Source organism: Prinia subflava, chromosome 9 (assembly GCF_021018805.1).
Source record: "Prinia subflava isolate CZ2003 ecotype Zambia chromosome 9, Cam_Psub_1.2, whole genome shotgun sequence".
Taxonomy (NCBI): Eukaryota; Metazoa; Chordata; class Aves; order Passeriformes; family Cisticolidae; genus Prinia; species Prinia subflava.
Window position 1 is genome coordinate 17,842,333 of NC_086255.1, and position 25,395 is coordinate 17,867,727.

The 25,395-nt window shown below is 37.8% G+C and overlaps 1 protein-coding gene across 8 annotated transcripts in view; it reads left to right on the plus strand.

Moving 5' to 3' along the window:
• FRMPD2 (FERM and PDZ domain containing 2) overlaps positions 1 to 25,395 on the plus strand; it is a 66,474-nt gene that overhangs the window by 27,655 nt on the left and 13,424 nt on the right. For 3 of the 8 annotated variants that reach the window (XM_063405707.1, XM_063405708.1, XM_063405709.1), the window contains 23 exons: positions 110 to 262; positions 1,599 to 1,784; positions 2,684 to 2,840; positions 3,996 to 4,206; positions 5,053 to 5,156; positions 6,139 to 6,237; positions 7,359 to 7,466; positions 7,583 to 7,699; positions 8,167 to 8,402; positions 9,074 to 9,178; positions 10,100 to 10,193; positions 10,652 to 10,737; positions 10,929 to 11,076; positions 11,472 to 11,686; positions 12,535 to 12,633; positions 13,783 to 14,147; positions 16,553 to 16,853; positions 17,745 to 17,903; positions 18,549 to 18,723; positions 19,793 to 20,003; positions 21,201 to 21,238; positions 23,722 to 23,808; positions 24,220 to 24,284. In XM_063405707.1, coding sequence (XP_063261777.1) covers positions 110 to 262; positions 1,599 to 1,784; positions 2,684 to 2,840; positions 3,996 to 4,206; positions 5,053 to 5,156; positions 6,139 to 6,237; positions 7,359 to 7,466; positions 7,583 to 7,699; positions 8,167 to 8,402; positions 9,074 to 9,178; positions 10,100 to 10,193; positions 10,652 to 10,737; positions 10,929 to 11,076; positions 11,472 to 11,686; positions 12,535 to 12,633; positions 13,783 to 14,147; positions 16,553 to 16,853; positions 17,745 to 17,903; positions 18,549 to 18,723; positions 19,793 to 20,003; positions 21,201 to 21,238; positions 23,722 to 23,808; positions 24,220 to 24,284 — 3,519 coding nt within the window. Of the gene's footprint in view, positions 1 to 109; positions 263 to 1,598; positions 1,785 to 2,683; positions 2,841 to 3,995; positions 4,207 to 5,052; positions 5,157 to 6,138; positions 6,238 to 7,358; positions 7,467 to 7,582; positions 7,700 to 8,166; positions 8,403 to 9,073; positions 9,179 to 10,099; positions 10,194 to 10,651; positions 10,738 to 10,928; positions 11,077 to 11,471; positions 11,687 to 12,534; positions 12,634 to 13,782; positions 14,148 to 16,552; positions 16,854 to 17,744; positions 17,904 to 18,548; positions 18,724 to 19,792; positions 20,004 to 21,200; positions 21,239 to 23,721; positions 23,809 to 24,219; positions 24,285 to 25,395 lie in introns of those variants that run through there. The other 5 variants (XM_063405711.1, XM_063405712.1, XM_063405713.1 and 2 more) reach the window with 5 other exon arrangements.

Sequence of the window (25,395 nt, forward strand, 5' to 3'; positions counted from 1 at the left end):
GTGACTTCTGCAGATGGGTTACCCTGAAAATGAAATGAATTGGAGAAGAAAAGTCAAGAAAGAACAAAAGGCTCCTGTCCCTTTGTTTTTTCAATTTTCCCCCCCACAGATGCATGGAAAGAGCTATTTTCGTGTTGAAGACTACGTTCCAGTAAGTCGAATAGAGAAAATGACCCTGGCATATGTACAGCGAGAGCTTGCTAAATTACACCGCATGAATCGCTCCCTGTTTGAGGATGAAGCTGAGCTAGAATTTTTAAAGGTAATTTGCCATACTCCTAACACTATTCATTAATTTTGAGGTAGAAAGCCAGTCTCTACCATTGTCTTTTTTCTTGCCTGATACAGTGGATTTTAGATATGGTGAAAAAATTTGAATAGTCAACAAAACCTCAGAATTTCATTCTGCTGTAGATACTGTCACTCATCACTGAGAGTTTTTATAACACATTTTGGTGTATTTACAGCAAGCATTCTGAGGTTTGATGTAAAATTTTGGCACATTGCCAACATGTCTGAGCTCCAGAAGTTTATAAAATATGAGAATAAGCACTTTTTTGACTTCTGAAATTACAGCAGCTGTTCACCCACTTTCTAAACATGTAGTGATTGTTTGCTTAAAAGTATCTGTGAACCTTGGAAGTGAGGAAGGAATTATCTGAAGTATTTTCTTACTTGACTGTTTCTCTAGTGCTCTAAAGTGTCATGATGATATGGGATTTAACTTTTCCCTGCTAATATCTCTTTCTGCCCAAACCTCTCTGCTTTACATCAAATGAAAAATATCAGGGATTAGATAATGGATAAATACCAGTAGTCATTTTGCTTCAGTGCCACATGCTGTTATTTATAGCATCATTTTAGTTCAGTTGCTATTTAATTATATTAGTTCCTCATCTAACACTGTCAGTGCAATTGAAGAAATAGATTGAAGCTTAGCCTTAATGACAGTCCCATCATGCATGGCAAATCCAATGAAGAAAAGCAGCTTTGTTAGTATCTGTTTCAATGAATAAGTCTGTAGAAGGAGACAACACTTCATACAAAGTGAGAAAGATAGACCCCATGGCAAGAACATGTAAATTCCAAATATAAAAGGGATTAAAAATTAAAACCCAGATTCAGCTAGTGATTATAGATGCCCCAGTTTTCAGGACCTGAACATTTGTACTATGGTTACTTTTTGAAAAAACAGATCTTCTTAAAGTGTTTTATTTTGGTCACTGAAAATCTCTGATCACAATTGAAAAGTCATTTGAGGATTCTACAGTAGCTTTCCAGAAAGAAAATAAAAGGTTTTAGGATAAACTCATATTGGTCTGCAGACCAGACAGTTAATCCTGATCATATTCCATAGTCCTGTGAAGTGTCTGAGTCACATTTTAACACTTTTGTGGCCAAGTACAGGAGGTAGAAAGACAAGGATGAACCCCCAGAACCCCTGGGTGAGCTCCTCAGAATATTCCCTGCATGGTTAGATGGCAGGGGCAGACACTGGCTCCTCAGACGCTCAAAAGCATTTTCTCCTTCATCTACCTAACTTTTATTCCCATGAAAGTTTTAAGTAAGGCATGGTAAAAGCACTTTTTCTCTACAAGGTGACACAGCAACTTCCTGAATATGGAGTGTTATTCTATCGTGTATCCCAAGAGAAGAAAGGAACAGAAGGGGACATCATCCTGGGAATCTGTGCCAAAGGCATCATTGTCTATGAGAACAAAAATCACACAAGAATTGCCAGTTTAAGATTCCAGTGGCGTGAAACAGAGAGAATTTCTGCTCATGTGAGTTTGAATTAACTGAATCTCTTTACTACTCTACTACTTGACTGCCTGTTGCTTTGATAAATTTATTGCATTCAGAGAGAGAATTAGAGTCACACTATATGGGCAAGTCCTTTCTGAAAAGAGTTTAAAATCAAAGCTGGATCTGGATGTGGATACAAAGATACTGAGGTTTTTTACCAAGGTATAGTTCTGCAGTATTTATCTGAGGCCAAAAACAAATTACTGTAAAACTCAACAATCTGGTGCTCACTGTTACAGAGACTTTAACAAATTTCTCTACAGCATATCCCATATTCATTCCTCTTTTGTCTTTACTGCTCTTTTCTTCAGTTTTTCTGCCTACATCAGGTCATGGGATCATATCTTCCACCTCCCAGATCTCATTATCCCCATCCTCATCTATTAGTATATTGATGTCTGCTAACAAACCAGTATTGGTGAAAAGACTGTGACCCATTCCTAAATGGGATTTTAACATTAGAGGTATATTAATGTACTATTGTACAGTTTAGGTGTCAAACTGAATCACACATTTCCTGGCTTGTTTGTTCTCCAAAAATGGTCCTTCTCCCCCTTGAAGATATGTTCCTTTTCATATTAAATTTGTTTAATAATTTTAGCATCTGTAGGGCCAAATTTTGCAGTTTTAGCAACATGCTATCAATGCATTCAATGTCCTAAGGCTCTTGAATTCCGACATAGAAGAATTATGATCCCAATGACAGACACCTGGCTTACAAGTGCTGAATTTACAACAGACATTGACAGCCTCCAAAAGGGATGCAGTCAGGCATAAATACAACTGAACAAACCAACAGGATTATATAAATGAACTGTCAGTGCCTCAGTGTAATGACTGATATATGAAGCAACCTGTAGGGTTTTTTCCCCCTCAGAGAAAAAAATTCATGATTGAAAGCAGCTTCAGTGGCAAGAAACACACCTTCATTACTGATACAACGAAGACGTGTAAATACCTACTGGACCTCTGCTCTGCCCAGCACAAATTCAATGCACAGATGAATTCTAGGCAACTTCGGCAAACTTCACCAGGTGAGGTATAAATGCTCTTTTTTGTTACTGGGACCATAGGACATGGCCTTTGCCACCACAGTGAGGCTGTAAGAGACTATGAGGCTCTTTCTGCATGCTTCTGCTTCTGATGCACTGTTCAGGTGTATAAGTCACCATCACTTCAAAAGTTGAAGCAAACCACTACTTCAGAATCGCCGTGGCAACACCCAGGCTGCACATATACTCTGGGCAGTTAAGCCTTCTGATGCCTTGAGAAATGCCTCTGATCAAAGCCACTGAGGAAAGAGGGAACCTAGATTTAATGCTGCAGAGTAGTGTTCTAGAAAGCTGTATTCAGGCTACCATTTTTTAGGAAAACACACGGGAGTTTAGCTGTCATGTACAAGCAGTATTTAAGCTTATGTTTATGCTAGCCTGTTTCAAGTTGAGCTTTTGTTTTGCTTTCCAATGTGTCTCCAATTGCCTGCTCTCTCTCTGTCCTCCAAGTCACCTCTCAAGCCCACCCATTGAGAACCTAAATAAATTAATGTCTCCTTCAGCACCACCTTGTTTCAGAAAAATGAAATCTTTTGAGAGGACAGATTTGTATAGAGCAGAGCCCAGGTGTCATTAAGCAAGCAGTAGATCTCACAGAAAAGTAGACAACTGGACAGGACGTGTTGCCACCAAGATGGTCCCCATTTGACTTCACCTGTGCAAATGACTCAGTTCCTTGGTGTCTCTCTGAACTTTGGAGAGCATGTGTTCCTAGAGTTCCTGAGATATAAATATGCTGGAGTGGAAGGCCTGTGAAGGATGAGAAACTCCCAACCATATAATTCATAAGATAGATGTTTCTTGTACATTAATCATTTACAAAACACACTTTATAGATATATTCAGGTCTAAATTATAAAGGGTTGTACATTTCACCTGTCTTTTTGGAAAGTGAATTTGAAATATAATTCACAGAAATTAAACCTAAATGCAGCATATACATTTTATGAAAGAAAACTCCTACTCACCCCAAGGCCTAGGTATTCTCAAGGATAAAAGAACAATTATATCTGTATATGTCAATATTTTTTCTGGCACATTTAAAAGATTTTATTTAAAGTTCCTTTGAGCTTAAAAAGATGTGATAATATCAGGGGATTTGTCTTTGCTTCTTCCCTTCTCTTGCTTCTCATTCAGAGGACAGTAAATTTGTGGAAATAGACAAATCAAATTCTGCTTATGCGGCTCAGCGTGAGCACCTTGCCCTTATTCAGAGACTATCTCGCTCAGAGAATGTGCTCTATGGAGCAAACCTGGAAAACCTTTCTGCTGGGATGATGAGCAAATCTTGTGATAACCTCAGTGTGGAAACCAACAACAGGACTAGAGACAAAAGCAATCTTGGCAGGTAGGCTTGCTTTATCTCTCTGAACATGTGTAAGAAGACTCAGACATAAACAATTTTTTTTTTAAGTTTTTGTGCTCACACCAAAAGGTGTGGGGCTCCACGGTGCTGGCAGTAATGCAAATGCAGGCAGGAAGTTAATAGACCAACAGAGAAGAACTTGAAAAAGAATGACATTTAAATTTGTACCAGACTCAAGAAGAAACTACTAATAGGGTTATGGGGAAGTATAAAAATGAGAGAGGATAAATGCAAATCTTTCATGTCTATGTATCTTCACTGGAAATTACAGTATGTGAACTAAACCATCAGAAGCTGGTTTAGATCAGGAATGCAGAGATCATTACTTAGTTGATTTCTCCACGTCCAAATGTGTAAATCTTAGAGAACAGTGCAAGAACTCCCTCTTTGTTTTGGTACATTCACCCGTGTAGGTGGTTACTATAGCTGCACAGCCTCAAGGCCTTTGATGAATTCTAGTGTCTTTTAGAATACTAAGAGTTAGAATAGAGTCAAGGAGAACATGAATTACCAGAAAAACTTTCAGACATGGTTCTGTCTAAATGGGCAGCAGGGCTAAATGAATGATGGTGAAGCTTGCTGTGTTCCTGATACCTGCAGTCAGCTTAGACCAAAACACAGGAGGAATCAGTCATGACAAGAGTGGTCTAATGGCAGCTGTTATTACTTCTCCTCTAAAATGAAATATGTCCCAGAAATAAGAATACTCATTGAAAGGCTATAAACCTGTGCATTCCCAACTTGGCTCTGACAGACTAATGACAATGAAGAGTGCTAAATACCATTGCTGATTTTTTATTGCAACAGTCTTCCCTTCCTGCCATGCAGATCTTTATCAGGGCTATCCCAGTCGGAAATGCACATCAATTTGAATGGAAAGCAAAGGAGTTATGACTTCCTCTCTATCCACTCAACTCAGAACACAATCAGTGGTGAGTATAAAGAGAGAGAGTATCCTTCCATGTTTATTGTTTTATTGTTTCAATAGAAGGAGACCAACATATAGTTTACTGACAGATTAAAGACTCTCCTTTTTTACTTCTAGTGCTGGAAACTAATCCACATTTTAGCAAGACAAGCTGTTTTCTTCCCCCTAACTGCCACTTTGCATCAGGTTCAGTGGTAAGGGACTTTGTGATAAAATGGTTCTATAATGGTGCCTAATGCTCTGCAGAGATGTAGTTCAGTACACCCAGAGACTCATGGGGCAAAATCCCTGTGCTCAGAGGTTATTGTTTGGTTTGAAACAGATCTACAACTCAATAAATATTGCATGAGGCAGCATAGGCTCCAGGTTTTTCCTCTCCTCTTGCACTTGCATGATACTTCCTAGAATAAGGACCAGACATCTAAGTTTCTATCAGAAGCCAGACTGCATGCACATGGGGAGCCAATCCATGGAATATGAAGCTATGCTTATCTGGTTAGTCTATTTACAAATTAGAACAGTACATTAAACACATTGTGGCAATTGCTCAATGTTAAGTAGTCACCATTGGAATTGGTGTTGGATGGATTGCACTTTCAGAGCCAAAAGGGCCCACAGGGCCTAAGGCTGGAGCCCACAGAAGATTTTGTGTCCAAATCACCCTCAGGTTCAATGGGCACTACATGCCTGACTCTTTAAATATTCTAATCTTAATAAAAACGTTGCAGAAAAATATATAGTCTCTGAGAAAAGAACACTGTAGGAAGACCTTGCATAGCTCTGTACAGAGGTTTTTTGAAAGAATGAAAACTTCTGAAGACTTGTTTGAGCTTCCTTCCAGAATTATATTGATTCAAAAGTAACAGTAATGTTGAAATCAAGGATAAAATACATATTAATTTTTGAAGCTCCACTTTCACCTAATTCACAAATATACTGTCTCCCTGCATTAATCTACATTTATTCTAGCTGTTCTGTTTCTACAGCACCTGGATCACCAGCCACCCAAAAGGAAGTTTTGCTAAGTGGTCTAGAAAGAGAAATTATTTGTGTCAGCCTAAAACGTGACCCTAAGAATGGATTTGGTAAGTAGGGAACAGAAATGTTATGTTCTTTACTGGGACTATCAGATCCTGGTGCTAACACTGATGCTTGCTGACTCAGGCTGGGCAAGACTGTAAACTCCTTTAGTCCATTTATTCTTCTTATAGAGTAAGAGTATGAATCTTTGTGATGGACTCATAATTTCCAGGACTGAAAAGGACTAAGTACATAAATCAAGACCATTATATTTTAACTAAGGCCACGGAGACCAAAGGAACCAAGTGCTAAGAGCAGAATGAAAGAAATATAGGTTTAGTTTTGTATCTGAAATACATATGTACTGATTTTATTTATCTTAGACCTTAGAGGTGGTGTCTGTGGGGGTGCAAAATGTTTACACAAACTTAACATGAACATTTCTTAACTTCTGGATTGTTATTTGGATAATATTTTTGTTATCTAATACCTTAATCACACTGTTTCCAGTTCTTGTGGACGAGTCCAGATCATCAGGTTGCACAAATTACCATTAATACAATTAAAAATCAAATTTATAGATGATGAAGGTCTGTGTGTAATATCCTAATCCCAAACCTAACTATTATAGCAGTGAGAAGAATATATTTCAATAGTCAAGAGTAGGAATAGTGAAACTGAACTACTTAACAATAGATTTAATTTTCTTATCTCTTACATTAGAAGATGTATCTCTTACATCTCTTACATGTAATGTAATCTCTTACATTAGAAGTTCACTTGTCCCACCTCAGGTTTCCTGGTTGCATGATGTAGACTGACGTTCAAATTTATCTAATGAGCTTTTATGTAATTTGCCTCCTGCAGATGTTAAATGCTGCAGGTCCACCAAATTCATGACTCATGCAAGAAAGTAGAGTCTTCAAAAGTACCAAGCCAGGAAAACATTGTTTTTATTGTATACATTATATCTAAATACTGACCAAAGTCACCAACACACTTCAATTATAATGTAAGTTTGAAGCTCTCCCAAGTCAAGACCTTGATGCCCTGTAAATCAAAGCTCTCCATCCTTCAGATCATGTACAAAACTTATACCATTGGAGTAAGAGCCTTTTGTGCTCCTAAGATTAATCTTTTTTAATACTGCCAGTGTTTGCATTCTCATGCTATCTCGTTTTTGCAGGTTTTGTGATTATTGGAGGAGAAAATGTAGGAAAATTAGACCTTGGTATCTTTATCGCTTCAATTATCCCTGGGGGACCTGCAGACAGAGCTGGAAATATCAAACCAGGTCATTTTCTGTAGTTTTTAATTAGAGTTAAAATATTTGCATAGTTTAAAATTAGCTACTCTGGATTTATTTCCTTATTGAGACATACTTTCTCTTGCTTGTATTTTTTTTTTAAGGAGGACGACTCATCTCTGTGAATAATATCAGTCTTGAGGGTGTTTCATTTAACACTGCAGTTAAAATCATACAGAACTGTCCTGAAGAAGTGGAGCTCATCATCTCTCAACCCAAAGGTATAAAGGCAAATGCTTCTGCTGGCTCTGGGATGCTAACAGTTAACACAGGACAGTCATATTTATTAGGCACTGGGATGTAGTACTATGTTCCTGCTACTGACTGCCAGTTAGAACAAACATTCACTAAAACAGTCGACTTCTAGGAGGTACCATGTGATGTCTCTGCTACATCAGTGTGAAAAAATCTCTTATGGGCTGCCTTGCTGAACACTAAAGGAATTTTGGCATTTCTTTCTCTGCCAGAGAGTGGTAGTCCTCTGCAGTGAGGAAGCACACACATTTCTGAACACTTACAATAGCAGTGCTCCATTTTACATGGACTAACTCATTCTGTAGATCTGATTTCACAATCAGATGAAATAGGAAGTTACTTTGTCCTCTTGTGCTAGGTTATAACAATATTTTTCTTTACATTTACTTGCTATTTGCATTCAACAATGTCTTATTTTGGTGTGGCTTTACAGACATATATGAAGAAGGATTAAATGAAGAAAAGAATCTATCAAGAGGAAACAGCACTAGTGGATCTGAGATCTCTTGTGCAGACAGTGGGAGAAAAAAGATTCAGGATTGTCATACAGCTCTCCCCAAGGAACAGGACACAAATATAGATGAACTTGAGAAGACTCTCTCTTGGAATTTAGCATCAAAATTGGGCTCTAGGACTCCAGTCCCTTCAGCTGATAGCCTGGAAAGAGAGGTAATTGAGATTTTGATGCTGCTCAGTAATGTTTACACCCAGTACACAACATATAATAACATATCAGATATGTGTAGAAGAGAAAGTAATTGTGAAGGAAAGGAGACAGAAAACCTTGAAATAAATTACACTGGAAATATCAAAATGATAGACTTGTCTGGAATATGTGAATAAATGGGGAAACTGTTCTACAAAATGTTTTAAAAATTCTCTTTCCTTTTCCAGTGGAGGGACAAAATTTTGATTATTTTCTGACAATGATTTAAGTTTTCAAACCAGTCACAGAACATGCCATGTCTAATTTCCTACTTTTAGACATCCTCCATATATATACTCAGGTTATGTGCATTTAGACAGATTGTATTTTGAGCTGCATTAGCATAAGCTTCCAGTAACATCAGGGATATAAATGGTATCGCTCCAGGTTTACAGTGACAGCAGGACCAAACCTTTTATATCTTCTGGATATACACTCTTGCTTTTTATTTTATTTTATTTTATTTTATTTTATTTTATTTTATTTTATTTTATTTTATTTTATTTTATTTTATTTTATTTTATTTTATTTTATTTTATTTTATTTTATTTTATTTTATTTTTAATTTCTTTCCCCCCCTTTCTTTTTAAACCAAGATGCTGTAATCTCATTGAAGGTTTTATTTTTGAGACAGGCAGCTGATGCTTCCCACTTACCATCTCCATCAGAAACCAACTCCAAGGAAATCTACACGCTGGAGCTTGTTAAAGAAGATGGGACTTTTGGAATCAGTGTGACTGCAAGTGTTACTGTTAATCTTTAATTGTCTGTCACATTGTTACCTGACTGAGAACAAAGACAGAAGATAGGCTGATAACAGAAACTGCTAGCATGGCACATTTTAAACCTAAGTGTCCAACTGTCTGACACAGAATGCATGAAATACTGTCTCTGCTAATTCTGTGGTTCTTACCTACACCATGTGTGAAAGGAGTGTCCTGGCATGAAGCATGTGGCAGTACAAATCCTTTTTGTCCTCACTCAATTTGAGAACAAAATCTACCACTGAAAGCAGAGTTTGGTCAGGGAGGACTAGAGAAGGCAACAGTGAAAATTGTCTGCCATATTTGGATAACAAGTCCTTGTCCTAGCTATTTAAGTTGAATTTATCCCTCCAGGCTGAGATGTCCTTACAGTCTTTGCTGAAATGGAATGTGAAGCAACACCCATTTCATTGCCTGCAGAGGAAATTAAAGGTCTTTTTTTTTATCTGAACTTGGCCAGGTAGATGGACAGAACATGACTCTTAGGTTAATCTGGAATTTCTCTGAGTGCCCAGGTTCAGGTCCATGCTTGATATATTGTCTGAAAGACGAATAATTGAAGAATGAATAGTGCATAGCTTAGAAGCTGGGCTAGAGAATAACTGAAGGATGCAAGACCATTTTATGTGAGCATAGGGAAAACTTTATGAACATTTAGTAAATATTTTTATATAGTCACATAGAAATACATTGCATTTTCCTGAGAAAATAAAACAAGATTACTGCCTATGGAAGTATATTACAACTTGATGGAGTAATATCCTCTTTCCCTTTTTTCCAATATTTAAAGAAGAAATTAATTCCTGAAGCAGTTACTTTGCAATACATGTGTAAATTGCCTTGATTTTTACCACACAAAGAATATGTGAAGGCTCTAAACTGTGGCTGTTTTGCAGGGTGGAATTAACACCAGTGTGCGTCATGGTGGGATATATGTGAAGTCAATCATTCCCAGGGGACCAGCAGATAAGGACGGACAAATAAAGATAGGTAACATGTCTGGCAATAAAACCCTGGGCTGCAGAACTCACTGTTAGTGTGGACAATGAAACACATTTGGGATTGGAGGTGTTTCAACTGCAGAATGTAATATATGGTCCATCATTCCTCAGCCTGTCCCTGTACTACATGTAGGGATCCCACTGAAAAAACAGAACCTCACAGCAACAGGGTAGAGTTACCCTCTGTAGCTGCTATCTGTAGTGACTCTGACATCATTGTTACTGTGATAACCAGACGCTATCACTGCACTTACAGAATACCCTGCAATATTTTAGCTGCTAGTTATAGAATGCTGCACAGCAAGCAATATTTCCTTCCTATGAATTAATAATAATTTGATACATGTAAACATGAAGATTTATTGAAACATGGGCAGCCTCAAGTTTTACACCCCCTGAACCTGAACATCAAAGCAACTTGATGTTGTTTCATTTTTTTTACCTCAGGTGATCGTCTGCTGGAAGTAGATGGCATCAGCCTCTGTGGCATCACCCACAAACAGGCTGTGGAACACCTTAAGAAATCTGGCCAGGTTTGTACTACAGCAGAGATCAACAAGATACCCAGCAGACTAAACTGGACTTAGTGTGAAGCACAGCAGCCAAGCTCGGCCGAACAAACCACCCCCGCTCTGCTCCAACCCCATTCCTCTGAACAGAAAAGTAAAAATACTTAGGGCTCACTGTGTCCTGTGTAACTGGAACCTGTTCATCACTGTTTCAGATTGCCAAACTGGTCCTAGAAAGAGGAAACTACCAACTGGCAGAGCCATGTCCGAGTGCTAATGACAGAAAGGAGGACCAATGTGCAGTTGTTTCTGTGGCAACATCCCCCACAGATGGTACCAAGGACTGCTGCTTTTTGACAGATGGTAAGTGATAAAGAAGGAACTCAGGGTGACTTCCTACAGTGTACAGGAAAGGAATGAATGAAAATAAATCTATGAAATTTCTGTGGGTTGGAAGGAAAACTGTATACTGAATATAATGATAATATTCAATATTAGTGACATTATCAAAAATCAATTCTGGACAAAATATTTCTGATGTTCATAGAGTCATAGTGGCTAGATGTAGCTGAATTTTTCCTAGGCATAAATACTGTAGCTCTCAGCCTTTGTGAGACTGGGCTAGCAAGGAGACACTCCTGTCTGTACAAGCAGCACACAAGGAAAATGTCTTCTGAGAGTATGAGGAGTTCTACTGGCTCCTCACGGGGTACACATCCCATGGTTCCCACTTCTTTTCCAATCTCTGATTTGAGCAGATAACACATTTGAAGTGAAATTAACCAAGAATTCGGGAGGCCTTGGATTTAGTGTTCTGCAGATGGAAGGAGATGCTTGCAAACACCTCGGAGGAGCTATCGTCAGGATCAAAAGGCTCTTTCCAGGGCAGCCAGCTGAAGAGAATGGAGAAATTGAAGTTGGAGACGTCATTTTAGCTGTGAATGGGAAACCTCTGAAAGGGCTCCTGTACCAGGTAGCAGAAAGTATTATTACTGGGGCTCCATCTGGGTAACAGGTTAATAAAGACCATGTATTTAAACTTAATTATCACCAGAGGGAGGCAGAATTTGCATATAAATAATCTGATTTTTATGTAGGATACCTCTCTAGAACTCCTATGTAGAATTTCCTTTCTAAATGAATTCTGACAGCGAATTTCTTCTGCTATTTAATTCCTAAGTTTCTACCACTAATCTATGAATGCTATTGTTAGATGCACACCAGCTGTTAATTAGTTGGAATCTTTGTTGCTTTGTTATGCATGATTGGAATAATTTTACCCCTGTGGTCATTTGTGCTTTGTAATGTCATGCTAAATATAATGCCCCAGATTCAAATTTCTACCAAGAGTGGTAAGTCCTGTGTAAGTTTTTAACCTGGAATGAGAAATTCTATACTCAATGAAGAAATTAAATGGTAATGGCCTGGTAACGGCCTACATGTGGATTTATTTTTTTCATTGGAATATGGCAGTTTGGGGAGCTATGCTGAAATAACTGACCAAAGGTGTGTTACTGCCACATGTGGTTTGAAAAAATTTGCCTGAAAATTCTGTTCTCTAAAAGAAAATTAATTAACCTAAACCTATGTGCCTGATGGTGAAACAGAAGTTTGTAAACAGAACTGACTTGACTTTAGATACACGTTCACATATAAACTATGGTCCATTTGTATGACAGTCCTTCAGTGATGAATACTGGCCCTCAGACACTGCTGAAATGTAACATTCACAATAAAAACTTTCTCCATCTCAGCTGGTAAAATGACATGTACAATATACTGTGTTCCATAGGAAATATAACATTCCTTCTTTTTTTTTAGGATGTCCTGCATTTGTTAAGAGGAGCTCCTCGAGAAGTTACACTGCTACTTTGCAGACCACCAAAAGGTGTTCTTCCAGAAATAGAGCAGATTGCTCTGGTAAGGCAAAGCTTCTGACAGAAACTTGCTTCTGTAAACCTGGAAAGACACTACTACATTTCTATCCAGTCTTTAACAAGGCAACTTCCCCTTTTCTCCAAGGCCCTCTATTCCATTTCTTTCCCTTCCTGATTTCAACTCAACCTGCAGAGTTCAACTGATATTTTCTTAGCAACCAAAATAATACAAATCTGGCAAATATGAAATATATTTCTCCCAGTCCAACAACTTTTGTGTTGCTGTACTATCAATGGAGTGAAACAGCACGTATCCAAGCAGGTCTTCTAGTGATGCTTCTAAAAATACTCTACCAGATCCTCAGCCAGAAACCGCAGATATTCTCAAATGAAGCTATTTTAACTCCCCAAAGTGACAAGAAAATAAAGAACTTTTTCTATACAGACCATCTCTTAATGAAGTTAAATAAATGAAATAATGGTTTCAAGCCATTAGGGTTCTTATCGATCTGAATCAGAATCTGCAGGGGGAAAAACAAAACACAAACAAACAGAAAATACTCCCAAACCATAGACACTGCAGAGACTAAAACCATTAGATGTGCTAGCATTATTATTCCTGCTTCTTGAACACGACTCATGGACACATAGTAAATACTCTTGTAAGGAATACTCATTTGCACTACTCTTGCTCCATTCAGAATGGCCCACTCACAGTTCCCAACCCACTAGGATTTATAGCCTCCCATGGGCAGACAGAAATGAGAGTTAGAACCATCTCCAGATAACAGACTGACTCCTGCTGCTCTGCTGCAGTCGATTTCTACAGTCCAGAGTCAAGTCTGACAGCTACTTCCATGGAATGAAGAGAATATAGACACAACATTGAGACATGATATGAACAGAAATATTAAAAAAGGAATCTCTAGCAAATAATTCATTGGGAAAAGTAATCTGGTGTAGTAGTTTTGATTGGAATTCTTGTTGAACATGAAAAATAAGCATTAAGACAAAAGAGATATTTGGTGAGGGAGTACTTCCTTCTATTTTTTCTCCTTCCTTCCTGCTATCATTTTGTATTTTCCCATTTAGAAGCTTGTTAATATTGCCTTTTCAAAATATTTTGCTCTTGAAGAAAAAGAAGATGGGAGTTTAAAAAGGAGTTACACTAACCTTTCTGTTTCTTTGATAGACTCCAGCACCATCTCCAATTAAGGATTTTGTGGCAGAAATGCCAGGCAGCACAGAGGCAGGAAACAGTATGGATCAGTCCACTAGTGATGGAGGTAGCACCTCTCCAGACCTCGAAGACTGCCTCGATTCTCCAGTGGGAGAAGATTTCAGTGAGCCTCCTGAGGATGACAGCTCAGCTTATGAAGAGCAGGAAGCTGAGTTTCAAGAGAAGCCCATACAGAAACTCCCAACTTCCAGAGAGAGTTTCTATAAGCATCTTTGGAAGATTCATCAAGAAGCTCCCAGTTCTAAAGTCTTCCACTCTCTAGAGGAGGAAGTGAAGCAGAACTGCTACTCACCATGTGAATTTGGACAGGCCAAAAGGTAGGAAATACTGAAATCTGTTCTGCAGCCCTTCCTTCGACTCTTAGAAATTTGAAAGTTAATTGCTATGGTTCAAGTACAGGGCCCTCTGCTTCTAACCACTCCTGATTACCCAAGATTTTATCATCTTATTCTGACTTGCCTAATCTGCTTTCCCGATTACTCTCCTCTTATCAGAATTTTGCATAAGTCTGCATTGCAAGATACTTGTAAGGCTTCTGCACCACTGAATGTCATACACCACTTATGGTGTTCAGCTGAAGGTGGTTGCCATTTGAAATCAGTGGAAAAACTCCTGTTCACCTAAATAGGAAACACTTTTTTATTGATTATATGATTTTTTACTTCCATTTTTTTTCAGAGTTGACTTGAATAGGAACCAAAAATCTTTTCTTATTGTGTGATCTCTTAATTTCAAATTTTTTCATAGGAAATAAAAACACCTCAGAAGACAAACTGTGATCAAGGAAAAAAAAAAGTTATTTTCTGTTTTCTGGTCTTCAGAAGCCAAGAGAACCCCTGAGCCAGAGGGATTATGCAATAAAATACTGTGCAAATGGACTCAGTGTCCTTTTATATTCCTTTGGATATATCAGACACTGTCATACAGAAGACAATCTATTCCATTTTCATCATCTTTCCCAGTGCAAAAAAGTATAAATTATCAGAGCAGAAAGGATTGATGCAAAGACAAATTGAAAGGCTTCCAGAGGCCTTTAACTTACAGCTTTAGTAATTTTATTGAGAAACTAATAAAATTACTATTTCTCCACAGAGTCACTTGAAATTATTTTGTTTCTTTTAACATTCATCAAGCACAGCTCCAGACAGTCTCTGGGGAGTGACAGCACTACCTGACGCTGCAAGTCAAGTGGGATCATAGTTGCTTTTTGTTGAGAGAAGTTTCACTCAATTAATGAATGAAGCTTGTGCTTAATTATCTGCTTCTCTAAGTCTGAGAGCAAAACCAGCAGAAATATGTCTGCAGCAAACATATTTGGCAAGAGATAATATAGATCCAACAAAACTAAGTTTATTGTTGGAAAATATCAATTCCAAGAAAAGTTTTGGATTCTTCCCAAGAAGGAAGCTCTGAAATAAATGTTTTTGTTTGATACGTTTTCAGTATCATTTAGTATCAACTTTTGCATTTTTAAAAGGCAGCCAGAGAAGTTTAAGATGCCATGCATTTTAAACATAATTTCAATTTAAATCCTTCCAGCTAAGCCCACACAAAATCCCCAGAAGGAAATAGGTATTCATAAAGGACTTCCTTTTGATTAATGAAGAAATTTCACCAGACTGCTCAAAACATTGAATACAAATGTATAAATTTTCTGATATGAATTTTATCAAGATCTTCTGTGATTTCATATAGGACGTGCAATTTTTTTTCATTTTAGTTGTCTATGTTTGTTTGGGAGATGACAGACAGTTCACTTCTATCAAAGAGCAAAAGATCCTGGCTGGTCATATATGAATATGCCATTTTAGGTGTTTTTAAAGATGAATGAGGTTTAGCAATATTTCAATAAGGATTGATATGAAGAAAACATACTTTAAAAGAAATGTGTTTCCACCATTTTTATGAGTTTTATTGGTAAATTTCTGGGAGACAATGCCACAGTTGTTACTGGGGTTCATGAAGGACAACAGTCAAAACTATTAAACACAGCATGTATCATTACAGTTTGGGCTTGAACATCAAAAATGCTGAATACTTTGTCTGCAATATAGTGGAATAGAATCAATTATAATTTTAATTCAATTAATTTAGTAAGTCCATTGAAGTTTTTTGGACAACTCATATGCTTCAAGGCAAGCATAAGAATAAAGGCAGGCTTACGAAGAGGAGTAAGGGCCTCTACTTTGCATGAAGAAACAGGAAGCACTTTATATTTCATGTTTTGGTCTGTGCCCAGTTACCAAGGAAAAACCTTTAGAAGACAGAAATGTGGCTGACATTCCTTTTTCCAGAAAAATGCTAATATAAAAATTGTAGTAGTATTTTAATGTCCATACTGCTTACCAGAGAATTTAATTAATTTGTTTATGGAAGATGAAATAATTAATGGTCTGGGCTTTGTCCAATTCTTCTTTTCGAGAAGCAACCAAAAAACTAATTAATACCTTAAAAAAATTAAAAGAGTGCAAGACTTTGCCAAGGTAAATAATGAAAGCTTTTTAATCTTTCAAGTAGCTTTGCAAAATATTGATTGCTTCCTTGTTTTTATACTACCATTGGAGGATTCAGACAGCAATTCAATACCATAACTAGTAATTCAGTAATTCTCATTAAAATGAAAATAAGGTAATGCATAAGCAGTAGACTTTTCAGTGGCCATCTAATAAAGCCAAATAAATTTGGAGGAAAACCCCAGCACTGCAATCTTTTTATTTTCCAGCCGCGTATTTAATAAGAGTCGTGATGCCCTATTGAACACAAATTGTATGCCTGAAACTCTCTCTCTAACCCCTATTGATGAAGAGTATCTCACTGTCAGCTCAATGCCTGTGACCTCACTTCCACGAGGAGGAAGCTTCGAGGCAGTCTCTGCAACCAATGCAACCCCACAGCCACACGTCTGTGGTCCATCATCATCATCATCATCCCTGCCTGCTAGAGAGACACATGACAGTGACAACGAATGGGAAGACCTGGAGGAACCAGAGGAAGAGAGGGAAGAAAATGAAGACTGCACTCAGGTATGTGATGGGCACCAAATTATCGACAGGTAGAATACAAGGGAAAATAAACAATTTTAAGAATGTTACAGCCTTAAACATTAATTTTAACTCATTTTCTATGCCATTTCCATGTGATTTTTCTTTTTTCTCTCTTACTTTCCTGAATATCCACAGTCTTCAAATAAAGCAGACCTTCCACTATGCTGGCTCTCCAGAATTCTTAACAATTTGCCTTAAGGCTATTTCTTTTTTCTCGACATCTTACTATTTCTCCAATCTTCCAAAATTCTGCATTATTATTCTCAGCATACGAAGGCCTAAAAGCTCTCCGGTATCTTCTAAAATTAATTGGAGTCAGCTGCTTGGGTTTTTTCTGCCATGTTTCAAGGCCATGCAGAAAATCACTTTGTTACAGTGATACTGCTGTAATGCCCTGATAAGAAAGTATGATCCTTGTGCTAATTACTATTCAAATTGTAAGGCTCAGTCCTGCCAAATGCTGAACATCTTGCATTCCTACAACACTAATGAGCTCTGAATTCCTACTAATTTGAGAGCACTGTGGACAAAATTTAGCTCCAGGCATTTCCTTCAGTGGGACAGCAATAGCAGTAACAACAGTAATCTTTGCACCCTGCTATCGCAATGCTTGTCAGCTCAGAGGACTCCAAGCCTTTCTTTACACATTCCAGATGCCTAATCCCACATCCTGGTGGCATTCTCTGCTTTATTAGGCCCTATAAATCAATCAACATCAACCTCCACAATTCTGGGATATGGCACAACACCCTTTGCATACTCTTGTACCATCTGAGGATCTGATTCCTACTTGCATATGAAAACTATGGAAGATGTTACTGGAGCAACAGAAAAGCCCACATCAAACATACCCTGTGCTTGTTTTAATAGGAAATGGAGATCTTTGTGACTTTGACAAAGTCAGAGAACAGTGGTTATGGATTCTCTGTAGTTCTTAACAAAATTGACACCTGCCTGTACGTGGATGAAATCTTGAATGATCCTGCCCTTTCTGATGGAAGATTGAGAAGGGGAGACAGAATCATTATGGTACAGTAATTCTTTGAGTTTATGCAGAGAAAATATTTGCAGATCAATGTCATTTAGCTTTGGCATTCTTCATTTGGAATCACCAATTTATCATGTATTTAGGTTTGTAAATAGATAATATAATAAATCTAATTCTGCTGACCACAGTTAGATGAATTTCAGACTGAATAGATTGTAGGACCAGGCAAATAACATGAATCTAGGAGCAATTCAAGACCAGTGAGACATTAAATGCCCTTCCAATTAAACGACATAAACTGAATTAATGTAATAAGGTGATAGGTGACACACAAAGAATGCAGGAATTATGGTCTTTGTAATGTAAGAATAAAGCCTTTTTTTCAGCCTGGTTCATGTTCATTTTTTTGCATAAGACTCTCTTCCTTGTTTTTTGCAAGAAGATCTTGAGTTTCAATGGGGAAAAAAGCTAATTTTATTAAAACTCTGCATTCAGAAAAATAAAAGTTCAGAAAATAAATATTACTGCAATCTTAACTGTTTAATTTATTGACACTAAATACCAGGGCAAAGCATTAACAAGGATGTAAAAACTAAGTTAAGTTTATATGCAAAATTCAGAGTAGAGAGAGAAGGAAATGATGATCAATGAGATCTATGACATGATTTTACTGGTTTGTCATTTAGGTGAACGGAATTGATGTCACATCTCTACCATGCAATGAAGTCCTGACTTTACTGCAAAGCTCTCCTCCAGATCTGCACCTTGTGGTTGGCCGTGCTGACAGTGAGCCACGTCCCTCAATTAGGCCAGATGAGATTCCTGACATTACTCTCACAAAGGGTGCCGATGGACAGCTAGGTGTGTAGTAAATGCTGCATTTGCTACTTTGGACAGGAATGACAGCATAAGATAATCATAAACAAATGTGACCTCGAATCAGTATGATCCAAACTGACCTTGACACCTTTATACTCTTCATGATCACCCGTGACCAAAGAATGAGAGTTTTATTTTGGGCAACATCTAAGAGGGAAGACTAATGTCTCTTATTAGACTGGTGAAGATAGCTGGAAAAATGATCTTTGCATTATCACCCTATTAACTGAAGTTTCTGGGAGATGTCCAGTCTCATATTTTATGTTACTGATATACATAAGTTTTGGGTAGTTGGATAATAATATCTACTACCTGCAGAGACACATAAAGATTTATTTGGAGGGGAAGAAAAAAATTAAATTAAAGGTAAAATTAAGAAGGATGAGCCACAGGTTGAGACTACAGTTTGCTATTCAAAAAGTCTCCTCTTGAGTCCTTGATTCACCACAGACACAAGGCTTTATTTTTTGTGCAATAAAAAGGATAAAAGAAATCCCCACAATATATCTTGATATTTCTGCAGCATGTTATGAGTACTGCACACAGATAAAACTGCAGACTCAGGAAACAGTATGGTTATATTTGCTCATGTACAACCTGTCTCCAGGTAGGAACTAGTTTGTTTAGAGATTCCTTGAATGTCGGTTGCACTGTGTAGGCACCTCCTCAGCTGTCATAGGCCTCCCTTCCCAGTGGCACCCTGAAGACTGCAGGGTTATTTAAATGTGCTGGTAATGAGGGAGCTGCTGCTATGCAGCTCAGTCCTACTGAAACGACTATTGAACTTCAGGTGAAATAAAGCACTATGGCAGCACTGAAACAGAGATGGACACCATCATTTAAGTTTTTCCGTACTTTTTTTAATATCTAATGGCATTTCACTCTTTCAGTCAAGCTTATACACCCCATCTTATTGGGGTAAGACTGTTATTTATACTGTCAGTGATTTCTTCAGCCTATCTTTCCATGACTCACATTTATTCCACTTTAAGTCACTGACAGTGAAATTCAAAACTCTGCCACAAAAGATGCTTTCTCTGCATTATTCTAGGCTTGAAGCTGACAGGAGGAGCTGGAAGCAACTTACAAGGTATTTATGTGCTAGAGATAGTGCCTGGCTCTCCTGCCAGTGTGGAAGGCAGTTTGCAGCCACAAGATCAGATTGTTTACATCTGTGGACTGTGCACTGAGGGCATTAGCCTGGATGATGCAGTGAGAGTGTGTGAAGCTGCCACCCAGAATGTTCAAATCAAAGCTACAAGGTAAATCTGAGCATACTTGATCCTAATGCTGAAACAAGTTTCTAAATTTTACATCAACAAGTCAGACAACACAATACAGAAAAATGCTTTATCTCAAAGCTCTGAATGATGCAACCTGATAAATATCATTCATAAGATATCTTACCTCCTTGTAATTACAACTAACACAGCAAGTAAAAGTAGACTCATACAACACAAATGAGAACTCTTCAAATTTCATCATCCAAAACCAAATGTGAAGCCGGTAACTGTGAGGCTGAGCACCATTTTCATATGTCTTCTTCCCTAGGAAAAATCTTTTGTATTTCCATCACTAGTGTCAACTTTCCCCTTACAATCTCAGATTCAAAACTACAAGCAAGAAACTACCCCTGATCAGAAATTCTGAGATAATTCCAACAGCCAAACATTTTGTTAGTTTAGTTTAGTACCTTTTTAGAAAGGTACTAAAAATGCAGTAGGTACTTTTAACCTGCAGCATGACCAGGAAGTCTTTCCAGGCCTGAAAAATAATTGGCTGTAAAGGATTCTGCTCATCGGTTCATGGCTGCACTTTAGATTCATTGTGTTCCACAGTCTGATATCCCACCAGCTCAGGTTCTGGACTGATGCAGAAATAGCTTCCGAAGATCTCAGAGGAATGGTAAAATATTAACCCAAAGCATGTGAGAACTGAGTTACATAACCAGAGCATGTGACAGAATGGCTGTCACAGCTGTCTCAACATAGTTCAAACTTTCATCTGTTTTATTAACTTGTGCTTCTCTAACAGAAGAAACTTCTACTTCATTATACATCTTACTGTACAACAAGTTAGCAAGCAGCACCTCCTGATTGTCAGAATTTACAAACTAAGGAGGTAAACAGAGAAAAGGTAAAGGAACTTACAAAAGAGCATTCCCACTTTATAGAGGGTGTAACCAAAGCTCAATTCAAAATGGACCAGAAAGCAATTCTGCATTGGGCCAGGTGATTTAACATGCTTATTTTTTTCCCCAACACAATTCAATAAAATTTTCACTATAGTCAAATATTTTCATATACTGATATCAATTCTCTTTAGAAAAGAACCACTAACAAAATCATAGAAGGACAACTACTATTTAGACAATTGAATTTGTAAAAATAATTTTCACATGTGCTTTACAAAGCATGCAGCGCTTAATGGCTCACATATTTCACTTTTTCTGCCCCCAGAAATGGCAACCCAGTGATTCCTATAGAGCAGGAAAATAGTAAGTAAGGCTAACGTTTTTGGATTTTAGTTCAAAGCTTGCTTCTGATTTTGAAAATAAGCATAAGGTATTGATCCATTGCATTTAAAAGTTATTAACAAATTGCAACTTAGCATTCAGTATTTCTGTTATGGCCATGTTAAGGGTCTGAAGAAAATTTGGTAGCAGTTTAAAACAGAAATAAAATGTACAGTTCTCTGTAAAAAAAGTAATTTGTTACACAGTCAGTTTCTATTTCTTAAATGTCTTACTAAATAGGAATTTTATGTGGTCATATTTCAACATCTGTTTTGACTGAAACTACTCTCTAAGGAGTTTTACAGCACTTCTTGAGCCACTATTTAATATGAGCTACTATTTCATCATCTAGACCACCTTTTAAAACTATTATTAATAAACTATATAAAATCAGTAGGCAGCACTAATATCTGTTAGTTAATATAAAAGCACTCCTGTCAGGGGAGATATTTGGTACTCTAACTGATACAAAACTTCAGTAATCATCTGCACTACAAAGACTTGACCAGTATTGCTCGAGCAGCAGGAGGAGTCCCAGCAAGCACAGGCTGCAGCTGCACCCTCGGGTGGAAGGAGAGTTATCACATCTAGGCCAGCACATACAAAGGGTGTTAGTTATGCAAGTAGTACTTCCCAATGCACACTTGGCTGCAGCATTAATTCAGGCCTAAGCCCAGTTTCATTTACCTGACTGGATACCTCAATGTTTTGGGTTTTTTTAAACTCATGCAAAGATGACCTTAAAAAGTAACCCTGGACCACAACTGTTCACATGCCTACACTCATCTGAATGCTGGCATATGGTTACTTGAAGAACTTATTCCAAGTCACGTTAGTTACAGATTTCCTACTTTACCACACGTAGCTATGTGTTTGTTTCTATAAACTGAAGCAACTTTCTACCAGATATGGATAAAGTTATGTGTACTCTCAGTTAAAATGATAGAACTAAAGCATGGCAAATGTATATCCTGGTAGGACCTTGCTTACACAGCCTTGTGTGAGCCTTGCAGATTCCAAGATTTCTCAAGACACCTTCAGATAGGTAACCAGGCCTGATCCACCCCTGACAGAGTTATATACAGTTACCTCTCCTATAAAACAAGATGTGTAAGGTCCTGCACATGGGTCTGAGCAGTCCCAAGGAGAAACACAGGCTGGGCAGAGAATGGGTTGAGAGCAGCCCTGAGAAGGATTTGAGAGTGTGGGTTGATGAGAAGCTAAACATGACTGAGCAATGTGCAATTACAGCCCAGAAATCACATCCTTGGCTGTACCAAAAGCAGTGTGGCCATCAGGCTGAGGCAGGGGATTGTGCCCCACTACTCTGTGAGACCCCACCTGGAGTGCTGCACGCAGCTCTGTGGTCCCAGCATAAGAAGCACATGGACTTGTTGGAGCAATTTAAAGAGGAGGCCATAAAGATGGTCAGAGGCTGAAGCACCTCTCCTATGAAAACAGGCTGGGACAGTTCAAGTTGTTTAACCTGGACAAGAGAAGACTCTGAGGAGACCTTACAGCATCTTCCAGTTCCTAAAGGGGTACTGGAGAGGGACTTTTGACAAAGGCATGTAGTGACAGGACAAGGGGGAATGGCATCAAAATGAGAGAGGGCAGGTTTAGATTAGATAGTAGGGAGAAATTCTTTACTGTGAGGGTGGTGCAACACTGGAACAGGTTGGCCAGAAGTTGTGGACACCTCGTTCTTGAAAATCTTCAGATCCAGGCTGGATGGGGCTTTGAGAAACCTGGTCTAGTGAAAGGTGTCCCTGCTGATGGCAGAGGGTGGGAACTAGTTGGTCCTTTCCAACCCAAATTGCTCTATGATTCTGTGATTCTTCCCTTTTATAGGTACTTTGAAAAATAGTAATTTTGTATTTGGTCTTCCATTTGCTATCATCACTGATAGATTTATAGATATATCTGTAATACTTTGTTGTTAAGAAAGCAAGCCTTCATTTTTACAGGCTTAGCTACAAGAATACATATTAAAATTGCAATTGCAACAGGTAGCTTTTTTCTTAAACTACAGGAGATTCATTATTTTCCATAATTCACACATTAAGAGTACTTTGTGGAAGACAGCTAAGATATCACCAAAATATGATAAAGCAAACCCACAAAACTGGGAGGAGGGGGGAGGGGGGGGTAGAGGTGGGAGTGCTCTTTCATCTGCCTGATCTTTGCCACATGTCTGGAGTGACTCAGTCTGGTCTCTGATTGTTCTTACAATTTTTAAAATAGCAATGGCTAAAATGCAGTATCTCTGCAATTCATGACTGAAATGTTTATTTCTCTGTGCAAACTGGCAAAGTTAATCATGCAGTGGTCTCATACTGCTTCATATTTTATCAATACTGGATATTGATGCTTTGTTTAATAACCTAAGAACAGAGTTTACATTCCATGTGTACACGAAGTTTAGCAGGAGGCCTGTCAGAACAAACATACCTGTATATTTTTAGGGCCACCGGCAGAAACAGAAAAAGCCAATATTTCTTTGTCAAATGAAAACCTGAACTCCCAGGAACAGCATCTGCTGCATCAACATGGTAAGGAACTTCACATTTTTCAAATAGGATTTGTAAAATTGTGTGTCTTTGCTTTGAAAGAAAATAAGTCTATAGGTGATAATGGCATTGCCTGGGAAAGATGAACTCTTCATACAAAAGCCTGCCTCTCTCAGACTTTCAGAGAACATTTATACATTAGTGTTGTCCATCTGGTGTCTCTGTAGCATGCAGTTCTGAAAGCTTGGTTTGGACCTGCTCACAGGGAGGTAAAAAGTCACAGTGGGGTTCACATTTCAGGAGTTTCAGGGCATATAAATCCATAGGATTTATTTTGTATTTCACATATAAAATATAAAATGTTTTATTATGTCTCTGAATGAGATTTTGAGTGTTAAATGCAGAATATTTTACCAGGACAACTATTTAAAAATTGTTGTTGCTTTTTCACAGAGAAACATTTGGAGGAAACAAGCTGTGATGCTCAGCAGAACACTCCCGATTCTCCAGAATGTAAAGTAAGTGACACTCTGAGGTGTGAGGTGGTTCATCAAGTGAAGTGAGCTATATGGAGCTAGGCTTTTTCAATAGTGGTATTCATTGTATTTTCCTCCTCTCTTTGAAAATGTGACTATAATGCACTTGAAGAGTGTCCTGTAAGTGTTGAATTGTATTCAGCATTCACAGAGTAGAAAGCACTGGACACTTCCTGGGGACAGACTCTTCTGTTGCTGTTTTTCAATGCTTAGAAGGAAAGTAGCACAGGAAAAAGACTCAGAATGTCACAGCATGGGATTCTGGGGAAGATATGTGCAATTGTGAAACATTTTCCACAACAATCTTTGAAAACTGAGATTAGTATGTTTCATTCTGCAATTTTCAGATGGACATTTGAAAAGACAGTAAAATTAGCCCAAATCTTTGCAGTATTATGCAGCACTGATATAGACCAATACGGATTGAATTTGGCAAGAATAATGCATTTTTTAAGTTATTTATTATTTATTATGAATTCCTGAATACACAGGAATGTTGTTTTTTGGGGAAAAAAGTTATTTCCATGTTCAGTATACAATGTTTGAAAAGTCTTTCAAGTGCAAACACGATTTCTGTTGGTGCAGACACATGGAAAGTAATGTTAATTGAAATTATCCAAATTGGGACTGATATTTCATGTAAATAGATAACTAGTTTTCTCTTGACTGTGGTTTGGAAAAAAAAAAAAAGTTGTCTCTTGTTAAAAATAGACCTCCAACCTGGCAAAAAAAAAATTGGAACAATTTACTCGCTTTTGATTATGTCATCACTGTTACTGCTTCTTCTGCATGATTTAATCCATGATGGTTTATCTGTTCAACTTGCAAAAATAACTTCCAAGGCTGATATATGTGGCATTGGAACTAGTCATGCTGCAAGTGATAAACATTTCTAGCATGCTGCTATTTCTGACATAGTACTTGACCCTAAAAAAGCAGCTGATTTTAAAAGCAAATGAAGTGCTAAAGTAAAAGAGATGGGACTGTTGGGATTACAAGATTAAGATCTAAATTATAGAAAAATAAGAGAATAAACTATGTACTGCATTACTGTCATGCTGGAAATAAGAATGTCTTATTTGTCAGTTGAGGT